This window comes from Dendrobium catenatum, unplaced genomic scaffold, assembly GCF_001605985.2.
Source record: "Dendrobium catenatum unplaced genomic scaffold, ASM160598v2 fragScaff_scaffold_334, whole genome shotgun sequence".
NCBI classification, from domain to species: domain Eukaryota; kingdom Viridiplantae; phylum Streptophyta; class Magnoliopsida; order Asparagales; family Orchidaceae; genus Dendrobium; species Dendrobium catenatum.
In genome coordinates, this window is record NW_021318796.1 from 4,479,975 (window position 1) to 4,501,172 (window position 21,198).

Sequence of the window (21,198 nt, forward strand, 5' to 3'; positions counted from 1 at the left end):
ATTAATGACTTGATCGCCCAAAGTCACATTACCCTCACTAGGTCTATGACTACTAAAATTACACTCCATATATTCCGTTTTAGATCTACTCAAGCAAAAACCTTTAGTCTCTAATGTTGACCTCCAAAATTCAAGTTCACTTTCAACTCCCTCTCTGTCTTATCAATTAGAAAAATATCATAAGCAAAAAGTATACACAACGGTACATCCTCTTGTAAATGTCTAGTGAGAACATCCATGACTTAAGCAAAAAGATATGGGCTTAAGGTTGATCCTTGATGTAACCCAACCAAAATTGGGAAATACTTGGTCAAACTACCATGAGTTTGAACACAAGTAAAAGCTAGTGCATACATATCTTTAATGATTTGAATATAGGCATTATTAACTCCTTTCTTTTCATGAACTCTCTAGAGCACTTCTCTTGGAACTTTATCATATGCTTTTTTCTAAATCAATAAATATCATGCGTAGATCCTCCTTATTTTATCTATATTTGTCCATCCAACCTCTTAATAAATGTATGGCTTCCATAGTCGACCTACCTGGCAAGAATCCAAATTGATTTTGAGAAACATTAGTATCACCTTGTTCCTATGCTCCATAACTCGCTCCCATAGTTTTAAAGTAAGACACATTAACTTAATTACTCTATAATTCGCATAATCTTGTGCATCACCTTTATTGTTAAAAATAGGAATTATAACACTCATTATCCACTCATCCTCCACTCATCTAGCATCTTTTTAGTCTTCAAAATAGTATTTAAAAGTTTAGTAACTAGGAAATTCATTCATCTCTTAAGCATTTACACACTTCTATTAGAATATCAACAGATCCAACAACTTTTCCACCCTTCATTTTCTTTAAAGCCTCTCTAACTTCGGTTTTATTAATACGCCGATAAAAACATAAATCTTTATTTTCATTTAGGGTGTTAAGGTCACTAAAGTCAATCTTATTTTCATAGTTTTTATTAAAAGGTTTAGAAAATATATCATCCACCTTTGTTGAATATCATTTTCTAAGAATTTTTTTTTTATCATCATCCTTAATATACCTCACTTGAACTAAATCCTTACTACTCCTATCTGTTTGCTTAGGTAACTTATACATCCTTAGTATCTAATCTATTATATAAATCACTAAAAGCTAAGGTCTTTGCATCGCATATTGATTTTTTAGATTCCTTACGAGCCTCTTTATATCTTTCCCAATTATCAGAATTTTAAAAATTAAACAAGTTTTTATAACAAATTTTTTTACTATTATGAGCTTTTTTCCTTTGACACTCTAAGCACGTCTTTTGCATTATTCTTAATATCACTAGCAAGTTTTTCTAACATAACATTAGCATCCTCATGCACAGATAAAATCTTAAGATCTAAAATCTTACTCTCAAAAATATTTTTATTAATATTCTTTAAATGCCCCCATCTAATCCTAGAATATTGTTTAACTTTATTTTTTATTATCTGTCCCTTTAACTTTAAGTCCAAAACTTATAATCGATGTTGTGTACATAAATTTTTACTCGAAATAACTTTACAATCTTTACAATCTAAACGATCTAATTTTCTTATAATAAAATAGTCAATCTTGGTTGTACTATATCCATTTTTATAAGTGATGAGATGCTCATTCCTTTTCTTAAATAAGATATTAGCAATTAAAAAATCATAAGCTAAACAAAAATTTAATGTGGTCTTGCCAATTTTATTTGTTGTTCCAAAACCATAGCCACCATGAATGCTTTTAAAATCATTTACCTCTCTACCAAACCGTCGATTTAAATCTCCTCCAAAAAAAATCTTTCTTCTAAAGGTATCTTTTGTAATAATGCTTTTAAGTCATTCCAAAAATTTAATTTAAAACTCATATCCAAACCTACTTAAGGAACATAAGCACTTATAATATTAACAATATTATCATGAACAATATTCTTTAAAGTTATAATTTTATCTCTAATCCTATTAACTTTATAACATTATCCTTCAAACTCTTATCTATAATAACACATACACCATTTCTAGTACAACTCCAACCCGAATTCCAAAGTTTAAATCCTAAAATATCAATTTCCTTAGCCTTCTCTCTAACCCATTTAGTTTCCTGAATGCACAAAATATTTATCTTCCTATGAATCATAATATCTATTAAGTCCATTAATTTTCCTTTAAGTGAACCTATTATCCAAGTTCCTATCCTAATTTTAATTTCATGGACTAGCTTCTTTGTCCACATCCTTCCTTGATGGGGGAACCCTTGCCTATTTAACACTACACCTGGGTACCAGTGCAACGACCCTTGCACACTTATCATTGTATTTAGGCCAAACAACACGTCGCTTCTAGGGGACGCCCTAGCATTAACACAATTTCTTAAAGGATTCATGTCATTATTATTTGACAAGTTTTATGCTGGGTGTCGACTACCTAACGCAACCCTCCACTTTTCTCATCCAAGACTTCAGACCTGGCAATGGTAGTGTTAGATAAAATCATCCTTAATTGGCCTAAATTTTGGAATTTAAAATAATGTGTATCAGATAATGATTTGAAATTTTTAATTGGTTTACCTTTGTTCTACTATTGATGGCGCTTTTATTTTCTTCATAGTAAGTTTTTGAATTGTCATATTAGTAGTGATATATCAACAACTTTCTTGGCTATAAAGATATCACTTTTTAATTCATTTGGTTTTAATGCCACCACTTTGTCCTTTCTTTTGTCATCAAGATCCTATAATCTCTGATTAACACCTTGCTCATAGGAAATAAGTTTGCCTAGCAAGTTATCTATAAAATAAATGTTAAGGACCTTTTATTTACAAATGCTAGTAACCTTAGCAACATAATTGCATGGTAAACATCCAATAATTTTTTTTCAGTTTCTCAAAATTCTGAACCCCTTTACTTAAAATATGTAGAGATGTTAGAATTTATGTGAAACTAGTATATATGTCTAATTCAATTTCATTTTGTTTCATGCAAAAGAGTTCATAATTATGTAACAGAATTTTCAACCAAGATTATTTGACATCACATGTTTCTTTGTATGTAATAAAGAGTTTATCCCAAATGTTCTTCCTAGTGGTACAAGTGGAGACTCTCATGTAATCTTGAAACATAAGAGCACAAAAATTAATTTAAGCACTTTGCATTCAAGTGAGCTAAGTCCCTATCCTCATTGCTCCATTTATTAATCAATACCTCAGTTTTGATACTATTAATAGAATAAGAGGGTGCAGTATAACCCTCTTGTACTAAATACCACATGCTAAAATTAATATATTGCAAGTAAGTAGATATGTAATTTTTTTAAAAATCAAATGGTATGCTATCAAATAATGCTGGTTGAATTATAGAATAGCCTTATGTGGTGTTCATATTTCTAAAGTGTGCCATGGATCTTTTTTCTCAAGGTTTTCCAAAATGCTACTTGTAAGAACCACTCTGCTACCAATTAAAATTTTGATGTAGGATATTAAACCTAATTGAACTATCCTTAAGCACACCAAGAGGTGGGTAAGTTGGTGAATTTAAAAAACAAACTTCTTACTTCAAAATACATTACATTTTTTTTATATATTTTTTCAATAATTAAAAAGCAAGCAATAATTATTACTTGATGCAGAAGAAAATAATTTTATCAAAAGTTTCAATAATCATAATGATATTCTACTTAACACAATGAAGCATCAATCACCAATTTTTAACAAGCAAGTATCACATAAATAAAATACAGAAATGTTTGGTGAAAAAAATAAGAAGTTAGAATTAACACACCAAAATTTTATAGTAGTTCGGTCAAATAATAACCTACATCAACTCCCTGGAGTCCTTCTCTCCAACTAGTACAGAAGACTTTTTGTGTCTCCAGTTCTTAAAAGTTTGGGTTGTTTATAAGATCTTATTGAAATATCCCTAAGCGCACCGAGAGTGGGGTGAATTGGTTTTAAAATACTACAACAACTATAACATTCTTTTTTTATGCTATAATATATGTTTCAAAATAAAAATGGATAATTAACTTAATATATGCAAAAGTGAATCAATGTTTAAAATTTTTTTTATTTTGAAGAAAAAAATATATCAATTAAATTCTTAAGATTTTTCTTTTAGCAAACTATAAATTAAACTAATTGCAGTTCATAATAAAAGATAAATTTTAAGTAGTAATATTAAAGTGCAATTTTTTTTTTAAAAGCAGAAAATTATTAAAAATTAATAAAAAAGAGCACACGAGAGATTTTATAGTGGGTCGGTATAACTTAACCAATGTCCACTCTTCAAGTCCTCCATATTTAATAAGCAATGATTTAATTGACTAACCTTGGTGAATAATTTAAGTAAGATTTTAAATGTTGTATATTGTGAATAGTATTGAACAATTTGATTAGTTCAAAATTCTTTTTTAAAAAAAAATAATAATTTATGTAGCAATTAGGGGTTATTTAGTTTGAAATAAGTCAAAAAATATATTCTACATCATACAGTATGATCAATTAAATAATATTAATAAATCAATTAGCAATTAACTCTCTTTTTTGTATAACTTGTCATATAATCTGATTTATTCAAAAAAATTTCATAAAAAATTTTCCTCACTCTCTATGTGTGTCTCCATAGAAGCAAATTTTCCATAGACCCTTACATGGAAAATCTTTAGAAATATAAACTATAACAAAATTAAAATTATAGAATCTTTTGATTTCATCCTATTTTACCAAAACATGAGTCTGAAGTAATCTTTAGTGGCGTACGATATATCTGAAATATTAGTGTGCATAGAAAAAATTATCCAATATATATGCAAGGAGAAATAAAATCTTCAACAATAATCTTTGTTATCATCAAAATCATAAGCTAGGGATCAAAGATTGTAACAATCTCCCCATTTTTTATAATGACTAACATTTTCGGTTGAAATAAAAAAGTTAATGTTCTACTCTCCGCATCAACCTCTGACTAGGCCAAAGACTTAAATATTATAGTGTACATATTATTAATATTGATTTTTTTTTATTTTTTTAATTTAAAAAATTTAAACTAAAGTAAGAAAAATAACATAAATAACATATGCCTGGAAAAAGAATGATTTTAGAAATGCAAGAATACAAAACCAACACTTAATACAAACAACCAAAGTCTTACTCCCCATTTCGATATCACTAAAAGGAGGAACATAAAAGATATAAAAGAAAATAGAAAACAAGAAATACATGAAGTTTAACACACTAAACTTAAAAGAAGTAAGGCCCCTGATCAGGTGGTTTTGGTGGTAAAAAATTTCAGAAATAATGTCTATATTTTCTCTCTTTTGTGCACTTGGGCTCTGGCGATCGGACTTCTCTTGTTGCTATTCGTGGTGTTTATTATTTGATTTTTTTATTTTGGTTATTGTATTTGATTTTCTTAGCATTTTTGGTGCTTTTAGTTTGTCTTCGGCCTTTGTCCTTTAGGTTTTTTATTCTGCATATTATAATGGTGGCAGGTCCATCATATTCCACTACCTCTTCCTGGGGCATTCCTCCATCTGATGTTGTGGGAACTATTAAGGCTTTTTTTTATGTAACTGGTAATAATTTTATCCCAAAATATCAATCTTTTCATCATGTTTTGGTGGGTAATACGTGTTTGAATGGATCTATTTTCTCTTTTAATAAATCTTCGGTTAAAGGTGTTCCTACTTTGGTGATTTTTTACGAAGATATTTTGAAACTTTCTTCTCCTTACATATCTTCGTTAGTTGGGAATTTCTCTTAAAGTGTCATAGCCTATATTCTATTATGGCTTTCATTGTTAATCTAAAACTTTCTGGTGTATATTCTATTGTTCTGTTGGATGGTATGCATGTTGTTATTCAACTTTCTAATGATTTTTACTATACTCAAATTTTTGCAAGGAAATATTATTACATAAATAATTGCCAAATTATATTACTTAAGTGGACTCCTTTTCTGTATGTATTAAAGAGGAGTCTCCTATAGTCCCCATATGGCTTTCATTTCAAAATTTGAGACTTAATTTCTTTAACTTGCAAGTTTACAAGCTTTGGGATCCATATTTGGTAGATCCTTTGAAACCATTCAAGCTACTGCCTCAAAGTCTTGAACTTTTCTTGCTAGGATTCTTATTAAATTGGATATCACCAAAAATATCATAAAGAGGTGTTGCATGGATTGTAAGGTGCTGGTTATATAAAAAAATCAATTTTGAAAATATTCTGATTTCTTCTCTCATTGTAAGGTGCACAGTCATTCGATCAATAAATGTTAAATGGTTCACTTTAACCTTATAAAAGGAAATAAGGAGGTAAAACATGCGGGCCACTCTAATATAAATGAATCTAATTATTCAGATGGACTTACTCATTTACAAGTGAACAATGTTAATTTGTTAATTCAGGGTAACTCTAAAACTTTACCTGTGGAAAATGCTAATTTTGACCAGGAAGCTAATTTAGCTAATCCTGCTATTATGGGATCATATATGTTTTCCCAAATGGATTAATTGATTTCTCAAAAAATGAAGGTAATTGCATTGTTCATTTTAGTATGCCTAGAGAAAAAGGTCTACATATTTAGAATAAGGAGAATTACTTGCACCTTATAGAAAGTGGTGATGTTTTCGCTCAAAAATAGTGCTCTTTAAACCATTTAAATGGGGACCAAATCGAGAATGAGGTGGGTAATCAGAATAACCATGAGGAGGATGAAGAATTTTTGCCTAATAAGGATGCTTAAAAAATAGGTAAGTCGTAAAGTAATTATGATGTTCATTGTTATTCCCTAGTCATAAATAAATTCCCAATAATGAATAGGACAGTTATACTAAAGTTTGTAAGAAGAAAATAAAAAATACTAAACCTTTAGATGGTCAAGTATCTAGGATTACTCGAGCTTTTAATCTACCTCCTTCTAATGTTTAAATCCATTATTCAGAATATTAGGGTGTGGGCAATCTTCCTTCTTGAGATAAGGTAAAGGATTTATTTAGGATTCACAATATTAATGTCTTTGTTTGACTTGAGCCTTTAAGTTATTTTACTAAGTTAGATTTGATTCAGATTTACTTGGTTTTTTATTGGTCCTTCAGTAACTACCCTAGTAAGAATTGGATTTTTTTTTTTTTTTTGAAACATTGGGTTAACATAAGCATTTTAAATGATTACCTTCAAATTGTGCACAATAGGATTAATTTTTTACAATTTTCTTGTTATTCTTCTTTTGTTTATTCTTCTTATTTTATGATTGAAAGGAGAATTTTGTGGAATCAAATCATGTATTTTGCAACTAATATTGTAGAGCCTTGGTTGGTTGGAGGTGATTATAATACTATTACAAATGCCTGTGAGAGCATTGGTTGGAACTCTCCTAAATTTAATGTTGTGAAAGATTTTATTGATATGATTTTAAACTCTAACTTACATAATATTGGTATTTGTATCAATGCTTTTATGTTGAATCACGGTACTATGTGGAAATGATTAGAACAAATTATTTTTAATAATTTAAAATTTCCTTAGTTTTATAGTACTCGCATTGAGAAGTTTTCTAGAACTTTATCTAATCACCCACCTCTTCTCTTGAATATTTCATTTCAATAAAATAGCAATCATTCCTCTTTTAGATTTCAAAACATGTGAATTATTCAAGATTCTTTTATTAATATTGTTAAAAATAATTGGCATGCTCCTTTGTTTCCCTCTGATAATATTGTTGGTATAACTAGATTTTGGTTTAAGCTTAAGAGGCTTTAGAAGAAGCTAAATTGGTGGAATGAAATTATTTTCAAGAATTTATTTTCCAATATTGTGAGTGCTGAGAGTCAAGTTATTTTGGTTGACAACAAGTATATGAATGATGGTTCTGGTGAGAATCTTTCTTTTTTCAAAGATGCCAAAGATATCTTATTTAAACTTCAAGAATAAGAAGAAGTCCACGAGAAACAAAAAGCTGCCTCTAAATTTCTTGTTGAGGTGGATAGAAATAAAAATTCTTTTTATAATAGTTCCAATCATAAGAAAGTTGCTAGTTATATCCATGAAATTTCTAATACCAATGGTTCTCATATTGATGATCCTGATTTGATTATTGAGTCAGGTATTGATTACTTTAAGAATGTGTTTAATAAGAATTTCTATCCAGTTCTAGATTTGGATTTGATTTTATTCACTTTGTCTTTTTTGAAGGGAATAACATGATGTTTACTAAAATTGCTTCCTCTGAGAAAATTTAGATAACCGTTAAGGATATGAATACAGATTCTATTGCACTCCTCACGGTTTTACTACAAATCTTTTTAAAAAGTCTTGGCATATTATTAAAGAGGACTTAGTGAATGATGTTATTAATTTCTTCAAGGTGAACCTTTAGATTCAATTTTGTACTCCTACTTTGATTGATTTAATTCCAAAAAATTTTGTTAGTAGTTTTTGGAGTGATTTTAATCCTATTAGTCTTTGCTCTTTTTTCAACAAGAAGAATGTTATACTTATTAAGGCTAGATTAGCATTATTCTCACTATTATTATTTCTATAGAGAAAATGGGTTTCGTTATAGGTCATTCTATATTTTTTAATGTTTTTTTTCCAATAATTAGTTCATAATTTGGATGTGAAAACTGTAGGTGGTAATGCAATTTTCAAAATTGATATAAAACAAGCATATGATAACGTCAACTGATTTTTCTTTAGAATGTGCTTAAAAAATTTGGCTTCAGTAACATCTTCATTATACTAAATTAAAAATAATATTAATTTTTTTTTTTGTTATTACCAAAGGCAAAAGCCAGGGTTTTTTTGGTTCGGCTCATGGGACAGACAAAGGGACCCCTTATTTCCTACTTTGCTTATTATGTTGATGGAATTTCTTTCTAGAGGATTAAATGAGTTATTTAAAAATTATCCTACTTTATAATAATCAAACTATTGTTGGGTCCCAATTTCTCAATTAAGCTTTGTTGATGATTTTATTATTTTTACCAATGGCTATAGAAAAATGCTTAGTATCCTATCTAAATTTATGTGTCCTTTTCAAAATTATTGTGGATTAATTTTTAACCATAATAAAAGCTAATTTATTAATACTATGTATATTTAAAATCAAAGAATCAATGATATCCAGAATCATTTTTTTTCTTGCATAAGTATCTCCTCCTTAAATACATAGGGACTCCCCTCTTCAAGGGTAAGATGATATCACATTTATTTAGGGACATTTTTTCTAATTTTCATAAAATGTTGTCTACTTGGACTTTTAATTTTATTTCCTTTGGTGGTAGATTAGTATTAATTAAAAGTGTTTTTTGTTCTATTACTGTCTATTTATTTCATACTTTACATCCTATTGTGAATTTTTGTAGTAGGATCGATGGAAAGAATTTTAACAAATTTCTCTAGGGTAGTAAGGAGGGTAAATCTGCTTTAATTTGGGATTCTTGTGTCAACTTCTTTAGTGTCCAAGATGAAGGTAAGCTTGGTTTTAAAAAATTGAGTTATATGGACCTTAGTTTTTCCTATAAGTTATGGTTCAATTAAAGATCCAAAAAAAGCTTGTGGGCTAAAATTAGGACTTCCAAGTATTGTGTGGGCAAGCATCCTCCTAGCTGTTTTTTCAAAAAAGGCAATTCTTTTAATTGGAAAAGTATGTTCTCCATTAAATGGGATGTTGAACGTTTCATTCAATGGGGTTTGAGTTTGAGTGACTTTTTTTTAGCAAGACAATTGGTTATGAATTTCTTCCATTAATAATTTACTCAATACCCATACAACTAGTGCTTGTAAAGTGTCGGACTTTACCCATTATGGGAATTGGAATGTAGAATATATTTCAGATATGGTGCCCTATTCTATCATCATCCTCATTTTTAAAATTACTCTTCAACTTGATAACAGTGATAACATTTTCTTTAATAAATCCAATGATGGTAGCTTATTATTCATGGAAGTTTGGCATTCTCTTAGCGATTCTCAGCCTAAAATTACATTTTTTTCCCTTCTTGGCATAAAGATATTCCAATTTCTTATTCTATTCTTATTTGAAGAATTCTTAATAACTACACATATGATGATACTATTCTTTGCAAGAAGGGCTTTTACATTGTTCCCAAATGCTAGTCTTGTTATCATGTAGAAACTTTAAATCATGTTTTTGCTAATGGGTCTATTGCTCTGAAAGTTTGGTTAGCTTTGATAATGGTTTTAATACACATTTATGTAAGGATTATAATACTATTAAGAATAGTTTGAAAGACTGGTTTATTTCTCATAAGAATCTTATTCGTAACATCTTACCTATTATTATTTATTAGTTCCTTTGGATGAGTATGAATGAGTTGAAGAATGAGAACAACCATATAAATACCACAAACATTTTCCTCAAGGTTAAATATAAGGTGAGACTAATATATTTAGATAATTTGATTTATAATATCTCTTTTACTGGTTGTCATCAAATTGCTCACTTCTTTTTATATCAATTTTACTTATATTGCTCATTTTCATAAAGATACTATTATTAGATGGACTAAGCCTCGCCTAGGTTGCTAAAAAATTAATACTTATGGCTCCTTTAAATCAGATTAAACTTGTTGTGGTGGTCTAATCCTTGATCATAATGGCCAGGTTATTGTGCCTTTTGTGAGTCCCTCTTAAGCAAATAATACCATTATGGTGGAGATTGATGCTTTAAATTATGATGTGAAAATATGCATTTCTTTAGAGATCACTAATCTTTGGATTAAACTGGAGGCTATGTTGGTCATTCATTACATTCTTCAAAAAGATGATAATTGCAAGTATTTTTATATCATAAGAAAAAATTAAGTAGTGGCTTTTGTCTATCAAATTTTCCATTACTCACATCTATAAGGAAGCTAATTATGCAGCTAATGTTTTTTCCAATTTAGGCTGCAATTTGTTGGAGTTTATGGAATTTATGGGTTCATCTCTCCCGATCAATATTATTGGTTTGACTAGGCTTGATCGTTTGGGTTTACCTTATATTAGAAGTAATTCAGCTTTATTTCTGTGTGTGGTTCATTATTTCATTCATGACTTTGGTGATTGTGTCTATTTTGTTTTTTTTTTTTATTTTTCTTGATATATTTATGATGGATCAAGTTATTTGGCCATTTTTCTTTGAATTTGGGGCTTTTCTTACTCTGCCTACTTTAGTTGGACAATTTTAGGATTGTAGTTCTTTAGATGGGCAATCCTGGGAGGGGTTTGATATTATTGTGCCTGACATTAACATTTTATGTAATTACTTATATTATTTATATACAACTTTATCTGTTTGAATGTTTTTCCTATTCTCTTTTTAGTTGGACTATTTGTTCCTCTTTGGTTGGGAGAAGTTTGGAGATTATAATTGTAACCCTTTCCAGTTCTTGGTTTTTTCCAGAAGTAGCTTTTTCAAGAAATTGCATCACCTCGTGGTTCATCTTTTGCTTATTTTGTTTAAGGAAATCTTGTACAGCAGTATGGTTACGTCTATGTCTAATGCACAGGTATTCAAGTAGGGTTTTCTAATCCCTGATAATAAGGGGATATTTATTAATTCCATTTGGAATTATTTCATATATATTTACTTAAATGTATATGGATCACAACGTATATCCTATTACAACATTTCTTATTTTATCCTTGTGTTATTATGATTGTTTCTCGTTTGCAGTTATTTCCTCTTATAGGTGCAGTGGAATGAATTATATTTAGAAAAGGACACTAATTTTTATGAGAAGATTGTACTGAATTCAAATTTTTTTATCTTTTTTTTAGGTGTTGCCTAATTACAACCCTAGATTATTACTAGGTGATTTTATAACTCTTATTATTCAGGATAATTGGCTCTTAGGTATTATTTTGATCTTTGTTGCATCTCTTTCGATTATTAGCGAGCTAAAGGTCCCATTTAAGGATTTTGTAACCTCCTTTCTTTTCAAAATTTATCCCCACCCCCTTCTAGTTTCCCCTAAAAAAAGGTGGCGATGGTGGGAATTATTTACGAATCAAGCAGAACGTTTTTCTAAACCATGTCATATCTACATTGTGATATTGTTGTTGTTATTGAATATATGATTCCATGAAGGATTCTAGTTGATGAAATCTCTATATTACCTCCTTCTAAGGGTTAGAGGTGAAGGCTGGTGTAGGTGGTGGCACTTGTATGGGTGGTGGAACTTGTGTTGGTGCTAGTGCAGCTACAACTAGAGTTCTAGATGTAGGACCTGCTCCCTATCAAAATTTGTTTCCTCATGCTCATTCAGTTGTGTTGATATAAGAGAACCTGGAAAGAAGTTTTAGTGTAGAAAATAGGAATATTATGAGGAGGTGCAGGGTAGGTAACCACATTATTTTGCTTAGAGATAGGCAATAATATGACTAAGAATTACATTTTACTTTATTCTAGTTGAGGGAAATCAAATGGGTGTCAGATTGTTTTAAATAATTGATAAAGAATTTGGCTTCATCAAATTGAGTATCAAACATATGAAGTAGGTGACCAAGGAAAGAAAATTGAGTGATATTGACTTGATCTCCAACTCTAGGTATAGTAAAATTTTGATGAACATGCTAGAAAATAAGTGTATTTTGATTTAGGGAGTGGATTAGAGGTTGGTGTTTATTTACGATAACATTTGAAATGCTTAGATTGATAGAACTCAGATCTAAATCACCCTTAGAGGCCATTGATTGTGGTCGAGGTCCTTTTAAGAAAAGATGACATATGTTTTAAACTCCTACTTAAGGGCCTCTACGACTCTCCTACAGAGATATGATAAGAAGAGAAGAGGTTCAACACTAATCCTTAGAATTGCAAGGAATTATATAGGAATTTTGAGTTGAAAGGAAAAGTAAGGTTATGGATAATAATTGAGGTTATTGCAAAAAGATTAATCACCTCAAAGTTCAGTGCATGCTGAATTAACATTCTAGAGTTGATTTTGTGAGCTTCCTTTCATCTGTGGTATGTGGATTCACCTTTAGTGATTGAAACTAATCATCTACAAGGCGATGAGAGGAAGAGCCTCTTTAGGTAATGCGATCACATTTTCTTCCTCAAGCTAATTAAATTTGTAATTTTGTGAGCGTAGGAGTTGATTAAAAAAAGTATTTGAAGGATTTGAGTGAATTAAATCATAGAAATCCCTCCAATTTATAGTTTTTTTAATAATCTTATAATATAATTTGACATCATACAATATGATTAGAAGGAGTTAAATAATTTAGAAGTTGAATTAGATTATCTTATGAGATTTTGTTCATCTTGTGGAGCCATATGTACGCTTTTTGACTAAATTGTTTCTACTATGTGAAAATGTGTTCATGTAGTACAAAGTGGAATTATAATCGTAATTGAAATTTGTGCAGGTTGTTAGACCTAATAGAACTGGCCCAACGCTAACCAAGAGGGGGGCATGAATTCATTTTTTTTTAAATCTCTTAGATTTTTTAAAACCTTTTTAAGAACTTTTAGACAAGCATAAATTTTAAAAAATATTTTCAATCAAATTTATATAAAGTGAAAAAAAAATGAAATTCAATAAAAAAGTAAAAGAATAGAAGAACATCAAATTTTTTGGTGGTTCTGTCCAACTAAACCTACATCCGCTCCCTGGAGACTCCTTCTCCAGGTATTGCACTAAACACAAGTTACTCTCTTTTTTCTCCCACAAAATGGTGCAGATGCCCTTATAAAACATCTCTTCCACCAACCTGATGAGGGAGAGAATAGTCATGCTTTTTCACCATCCTGGTGAAGGCAGAGTACCATCATCCTTTTTCACCCTCTTGGTGAAGGTTGAATACTGTTGTCCTTTTTATCCTCCTGGTAAAGGCAAAAAACTTTATCCACTCAGGATATCTTCTCTCAATAGTCTTTAAAGAAGTAACTAAGAGATTCTCACCTTAGGGCAACCTTATGAATCCCTCATAATATCCTCTTGCATGATCTCTCACTCTCCACTCCCAAACAGTCTCCCAAATCACTCTCATTTTTACTCTCAATAGAAATTCATGGAAAATAAATGATAAGTCAGTTTTTAGTACTCATTATACAGAAAATAAATAAAAGTCTATAAACTGAGTTTTTTAAAGTGAAATTGAGTCTGATCGTACAGTAGGATTATCTATACGAACATTTCAAAAATCATGGGATGATTTGGTATGAACACAATTTCATACAATGTTAGTCATCTGTATTATTTAAAGATCATTTGTATGAATTGTTAAAATTCATCTAGATGATATGGAATGAAGCTTATTTTTTACAATATTAGTTATCTATATGATATTAAGATAGTCTGTACTAATAATTTAATTTGGTATAAAGCTTATCTTGTACACTGTCAGTCATCTATATGATATTGCGATTGTATATACAAATAGCTAAAATTCCTCTAGATGATTTGGTATGAAGATTATCTCATACACTGTCAGTCATCTCTGCAATATTGAGAAAGTCTATATGAAAAGTTAAAATTTGTCTGGATGATCTGGTGCGAAGCTTATCTCGTACACTATTAGTCATCTGTATGATATTTAGATCGTTTGTACGAACAGTTATAAAATGTCTGGATGATCTATATGAACTAAAACATAAAGTGTGAAAAGGGTTAAAAAAAATTTATTTATATGTTAACTCTCTCCCCCTATGTATGCGTGCAATATTTTCTAATTACAATCACAATCTCTTAGACTCTAGAAAATAAAAATTAATGACTTTATTATGTGAAATCCTATTCTACTCTATATTGAAGTCTTCTATTATCTGGAGTATATTTTTCCTAAAATATTAGTACACACAAAACAAACAGAAATATATCCAATATACGTTAGGATAAAATAGTAGTCATAAAAATAATGTTTTGTTATAATCAAAACTTCACATTACAGAAAACTCAATCATGAATTCTATGTTAAAATAATCTCCCCCATTTTAATAATGATAAAATAATTATTATTTGAATTAACATTAAAGATCCTTCTTCTCCTAAGCTCTCCTCAATGAATGCTCAATTATAAACCAAGGGATTCTTAAAAAAACATAAGATCACAACGAATCTAAAAAACAAAGTAAATTCAAAAAAAAAAACAAAAATAAAACACATAGACAACAAATATAAAAACTTATCAAACAAACATACATACACACCCAACACATTAAACACACACGATTAAATCAAACAAATAATAAACAATGACTCCCCCTTTGACAACAACAAAAAGGGACGTTCCTCTTGAAAAAGTAAGTTACTATTGATAAATCTAATAGATGATGAAGAAAAGGATTTTAAACTATTTGCAAAGACAGCACTAACATCTTTATGGAAAAAGGAAAGTCTCAATTTTAATTCAAAGATTAACTAAGAGAAGGAAAGTCAACTAGGTTCATTGTTCATTATAGACCTATTTAATAAAATAATTATTTAAAAAATTATGAAATAAAGATCAATTTGTTTCCAATTCAGTAGTAGAGATTATTGTTTATTGAACGAATTTCTGTAAGAAATAGAGAGAAAAAGGAAAGAACTGTATGTTACATTTGATAGGTAGCATTGTGCATATTTTCTAATTTTGGCACACTTTGTGCATCTTTTCAGTTTGGGCTAATTTTGTGCATATTTTCATTTTTTGTGAACATTATGCATCTTTTAAACATGTGGCATATTTTATGCATCTTTTCATGCTTGGCATACTTTGTGGATCTTTTTATATTTTTAGTCTTTCCAACATCAATAAATCTTAAAAAAATCCAATAATTAACAAAAATAAACACATTGAACAAGAAATAAAAAGAAGATATCTTTTTAATTTAAACATGGAGCTTTTCACTTAACATCAATCGGGATGGACTGGATCCTTTGTTCCTTCAAGACAGAGGAAGCTGTGGAGGAGGTTATTAATAGCGGACTTTGGTTCGTTGGAGGTCATATAGTCAGAATGGATAGGTGGACCACTGATTTTGATCCTTATTCTTTTAGAGGGATCACTGCTCCCATTTGGATCCGTCTCCCCTGTCTGCCGCTGTATTGCTGGGATGATGACAACATTGCAAGAATTGCATCTCGAATTGGAACGCCGATGTATTTTGATGGTAATACCTTCTATTGTGGGAAGAGGGAGTTTGCTCGAATATGTGTTAAAATGGATTTAGAGAAGAAGCTACCAAACGGTGTTTGGGTAGAAGGAGCTGCGGGTAGGTTTTTCCAACATGTAGAGTATGAAAAGGTTGATTTACTCTGTTATAAATGTGGTCGTGTTCGCCATAATCAGAATGGATGTCCTGTTGAAGTTGCGCAGGGGATTTCAGATCAAACCACGGTTGAAAATCAGGAAGATGCTGAAGTAAATCTGGGGGTGATTAAGAAGGATTACGGACCGTGGATACATGTTTAGTTCAGGAAAAACCAATCTGTCAAGTCTTGGGGTGACGGGAGGAAGATGAAAGAAAACAGGACACTTAAGAGGGAGCAATTAGCAATGAAGGAAGATAAGTTGGAAGTAAAGAAAGGAGATAATGTTTCTAACCAGAGCTTCACACATGAAAATTTGCAGTCATTTCCGGTGACTGGTGGACAGCAAAAATCTGATATTGAAGTTCAGCCTTTGGAGGTTAGTAACAAATTTAATGCTCTTGTGGATGAGGTTAATGATGAACCTTCATTTTGGAGGATGTGAACATATTGCTTTAGCAATACAGAGCAATGGGAAATTGATAGATGAAGGGAATGAAGATTTAAAATCTGTTGAAATAAATGTGCAGGGATCGGCTTGTGACATACAGACTGGCAGTAATAAGGCTAAATTAGCCAAGGAAATAAAATCTTTGGGACCAATTATTTTAGGCCAGAAAAAGAAGAGAAGGGATGGAAAAGGGTGTTCCATGAGTGGGGAGGCTTCCCCTATCATGTGTTAATGTCTTCTATACTGTTTTGGAATTGCAGGGGGGCTAGGAAGAAGGAGGCCGCCTTGTATTTGAAGGAGTTGATTAGAGATCATGATGTTTGCTTTGTTGGTCTCTTGGAGACTAAGTTGACTCATATTGGAAGGAAGGAGGTTGATTATCTCATTGGGAATAGTTGGGATTATTTCCAAGTTCCAGCAGTTGGTTTATCTGGTGGTAAGGTGGTGTTTTGGGACACTAGAAGTGTTTCATTTATGGTTAGAAGTAATTCTTCACAAGCTATCGTGGGTGATTTTTTGATTCCTAAGATGAGTCTTTGGAATATTGCAACGAGTTACGAGTTATAATATGAATAATGTAATCATGTTGAAAGAGGAGGAAAATTGAGAAGTTTCAATCAATTTTTGATCAAATGGAGAATAGAAGGTGTGAGCTAAATGGATGCCCAACATTTCAGGAAAAACTGAAACAAACCAACAGGGCCGTTGGATGAACTTTGCTTGGATCTCTCATTGGCATCGAAATGAAACATCTCGATTTTCAACAAGGAAACATTAGATGCTCCAGGTATGGATGGATGTGACATCTTCTTTTTATAAATGCTTATTGGGTTTATATTGGAGTTCTCTATGAAATGCTATTAGTAGCTCTTAAAAGTCTGTCATTATGATTATAGTCTTGGAAGGACACCCTATTGTTTATGATTGCAACCAAAATAAAGATCATTAACTCCATCCAACTAATAGGGCCGATTGTTTTGTGTCAGAATTAATTACAAATTCGCAAGTACTATGTTGGTAAATAGATTGAAGGAAATGCATTTCAATATTATCTTCTAAAGAATAGATGGCCTTTAGTACCACTGGATAGATCCATTTCTGAACATATAGCTTGGTGGGCTCAAGAATTATTCATAAATCTTAAATTCTCCAAAAACAAGAAAGGTATTTGATGGCATTAAAGCTTGACATGGACAAAGCTTATGAAAGTATGGAGAATTTGCCAAGCATATGAGAGCAACATCTTGAATGTATAGATTCCCTCATATGTTTTCTATAATCTGCTAATGGATTGTGTTGTAGTGTAAATTTTCCATTATGATTAATGGAAGAAACTCTGATGGATTGATGCTCATAGTGTTTTTCGACAAGGATGTCCACTCTCTCCTTATCTCTTCATTATGTGCTTCCAATTGTTTTCTAACCTATAGAGCATAGGGACATGATCTTGGTATTCGGATTCTCCCCAAGCCCTTAGGATCACTCATCTTCTTTATGCAGATGATGTGCTTATTTTGCGCAATGTTTCTATTTCTCTTGCCAAATCCTTGAAGAAGATTGTTGAAGACTTTTGTAATTGGACAGGCCAAAGAATCAATTGCTAACAAATCTCAGATTTTATTTGGGAAAATTGTTGAATACACAATTAAGAAGAAAGTGGCCAATTTGTGGTTTACAAAAGTGTGAAGGAGATGAGCTACCTTGGGATCAAATTATCCTTAAGTAGATTGAAGATGGCAGATTTCAAGACATGCTTGGAAATGTTATGGATAGATTAAATGCTTTGGAGCAAAGAAGGATTTATCTTGGAGGGTAAAATCACTCTTATCTCTAGTTCTCTTTTAACTATGCCAAACTTTCTAGCTACCCACTCTCTAATTCCTAAGAAGATGTTGTATGAGGTGGAGAAACTTTGTAGAAAGTTCTTTGGCATAAATCAGATGGAAGATCATATCTTGTTTATGTGGCTTGGGAAGAATTATGCAAACCAAGGTTTGGGGTGGTTTGGGTCTTCATTCTCCTTTAATCGTGTTTAGCTCTTTGAGATCCAAGTTAGCTTGGGGTTTTTATCAAAAAGAGACTCTCTTTGCTATAAAGTTATAAATAACAAATATGGAGATGATTTGAGGATTGGAACTCATAAGAATTGTTCCTCAAATGCTTGGAAAATTCTGTTGATGGGGGTAACAGCTAAAGAACATTACCAGTGTGAATTGTGGGTAATGTGATAAAATTAATTGCTTAATGACACTTGGGTGTTGGACAAGTGTATTAACAAATGGCCAACTATGGTTAAACTGTGATGCTTTGGAGGGTTTAATATAAGCCATTTGTTAACTAATGATGGAAAATGGAACTACAACCTTGCTCAAGGAGGTCTTTCATCCAGATTTCATTCCATGATCACAATATCCAGATTTCGCCTGGATTGGAGGATCGGAGAGAGCTGCTGTCTTTGCTGTCGGGTAAGACAATTTCAGCCTTGTCTTTTGACAACATCTTGAAGTGCAATTACAAATTTGAATGTGAATACTATTTTTCTTGTTATTTAAACTTAAACTCAACAAGAAGGTTGAGATTTTCTGGTGGAATTAGGAAGGCTGCTATTCCTACAATGATTTTTCTGCATTACCGAAAAACTGGTGCTGATTAAAAACTGTGTTAGGGGCTGTAATGTAGTGAAAATTATGAGCACATCATGGTAACTTGTAAGTATTTAAATGATGTTATCAAACAAATACAATTGTGGGTATTAGTATCCCTGTTTTCCAATATTTGAATAGCTATTAAAGGAGCTGAGAAGGCTATCTGTCCGAAATTCTGTGGAGCTGTTAAACTGTACTCATTGCTGTGTATCTTTCATGGAGTAATATAAATCATGTTAAGCATGGGAAATCTGCTTTGCCATCTTCTGTGTTACAGCTGCTAACACATTGGCATTGCTAGTATTAAGTAGTCCATATCTCTCACGCTGGGGAACCAATCTCCTTAGGGAGTCTGTGAATATTTGGTCCCTCCTCCGAAAGAATGGATGAAAAAATGTTGATGCTTCTTTGGCTAGATCCAACTGTGCTGGAGTGGGTGGGTTTTCAAGATCACAAAGGAAGGTATCCTTGCTTTTGGAGAAAAGAAGACTCATTGGGATAAAACCAAACTAGAATGGATGTTGCTTTCTCGGTCAAGGACTACATTAGAAGTTGTATGCTAGAATGCAAAGAGCTTGATTGTTGATGTTAAGATAGTTACTTTGCATGCTTTACATTTTGTAACTTATAAAGTTTTGATGATTCCAAACATTATTGTTCAAATGTGTAGTTATCTCCTAACATTTTTTAGAATAATTGTATTTTCTCTTGTGTGTACTAACATTTCAGGGAAAACGAACTCCAGATTACGATGACTTCAAATTGAATTCAACATGAGATCTCTGTAATATTTGAAGCTTTTACTTTCTTTGAAAATAAAAAAAAATTGAAAAGGGACTGATTGTAACTTGAGTGAATAAAAACATACACACCACACATGAGGAGATCATATAAAATTTATATGATCGTACAGGACGATATACGTTCGTACTGGACGATCAGACAGTTATCTCCCATAGAGCATATGGAACGAATAGGAAACTTGCTCGAAAAATTTTTTCTAAGTCGTATTCGTCCAGGACAAAATAAATTATCGTCCAGGACGATTGGCTCTCTGGAAAATTTTCGTCAGACGAAATTAAATTATCGTCCGTGGCGACTATTTCTCTTGGAAATATTTCATTCAACGAAATTAAAAAGGTCCAGGACGATCGGGTCTCTGGAAAATTTTCGTCCAGACGAAATTAAATTATCGTCCGTGGCGATTGGTCCTCTAGAAAATTTTTGTCCAGATGAAGTAAAGAATCATCCAGGACGATCGGTCCTCTGTAAATATTTCATCCAGGACGAATAATTTTTGTCCAAACGATTAACCGACTTAGGACAGTTTTCAGCAGTTTCTAGAACCGACCTTGAAAATTGATCAGCTGTACGAAGACTTTTTGTACACATATTCAAATAGGGTCATTTCAGATCGTTTAAGTAAAATCGTCCAGGACGATCACGAGTCTACAGACATCCACTGCGTACAGAATTGAATACTTGCAGTTTTGGCGGTTTTTCTTGTTCTTTGTATAAATAGTCCAAATTAGACTGCCACCCAATCTTTTGTCATTTGATCTTCATGCCTCTTGAGAGAATAGCCAAGGAGAGAGTGGAAGAGCAGCATTCAAGGGAGGATTCTACCACTGGAGCGAGAGAAGCTTCACTTGGAGTTCAAAGGTAAGAGTCTCTACTTGTGAATTGGGATTACTTCACTATTTTCCTTCTTCTTCTGATTCTTGTGAGAAGATCTGTCAAGGAGATCCGGTTCTCTGTCGATACTTGGAGAGGTGAACAGCCGAAGGTCTCGCACACACTGGAGAGTGTGAACAGCCGAAGGTTCTCTGCCCACACTGGAGAGTGTAAACGAGGCTTAA

General features: G+C 31.6%; 1 protein-coding gene across 1 annotated transcript; it reads left to right on the plus strand.

Annotated features, from left to right (window-relative positions):
• Positions 1–15,857: 15,857 nt before the first annotated feature.
• On the plus strand, positions 15,858–16,406 carry LOC110100461. The gene has a single exon (XM_020827979.1). The coding sequence runs from the start codon at positions 15,858–15,860 to the stop codon at positions 16,404–16,406; it is 549 nt and encodes a 182-aa protein (XP_020683638.1).
• The last annotated feature ends 4,792 nt before the right edge of the window (positions 16,407–21,198 follow it).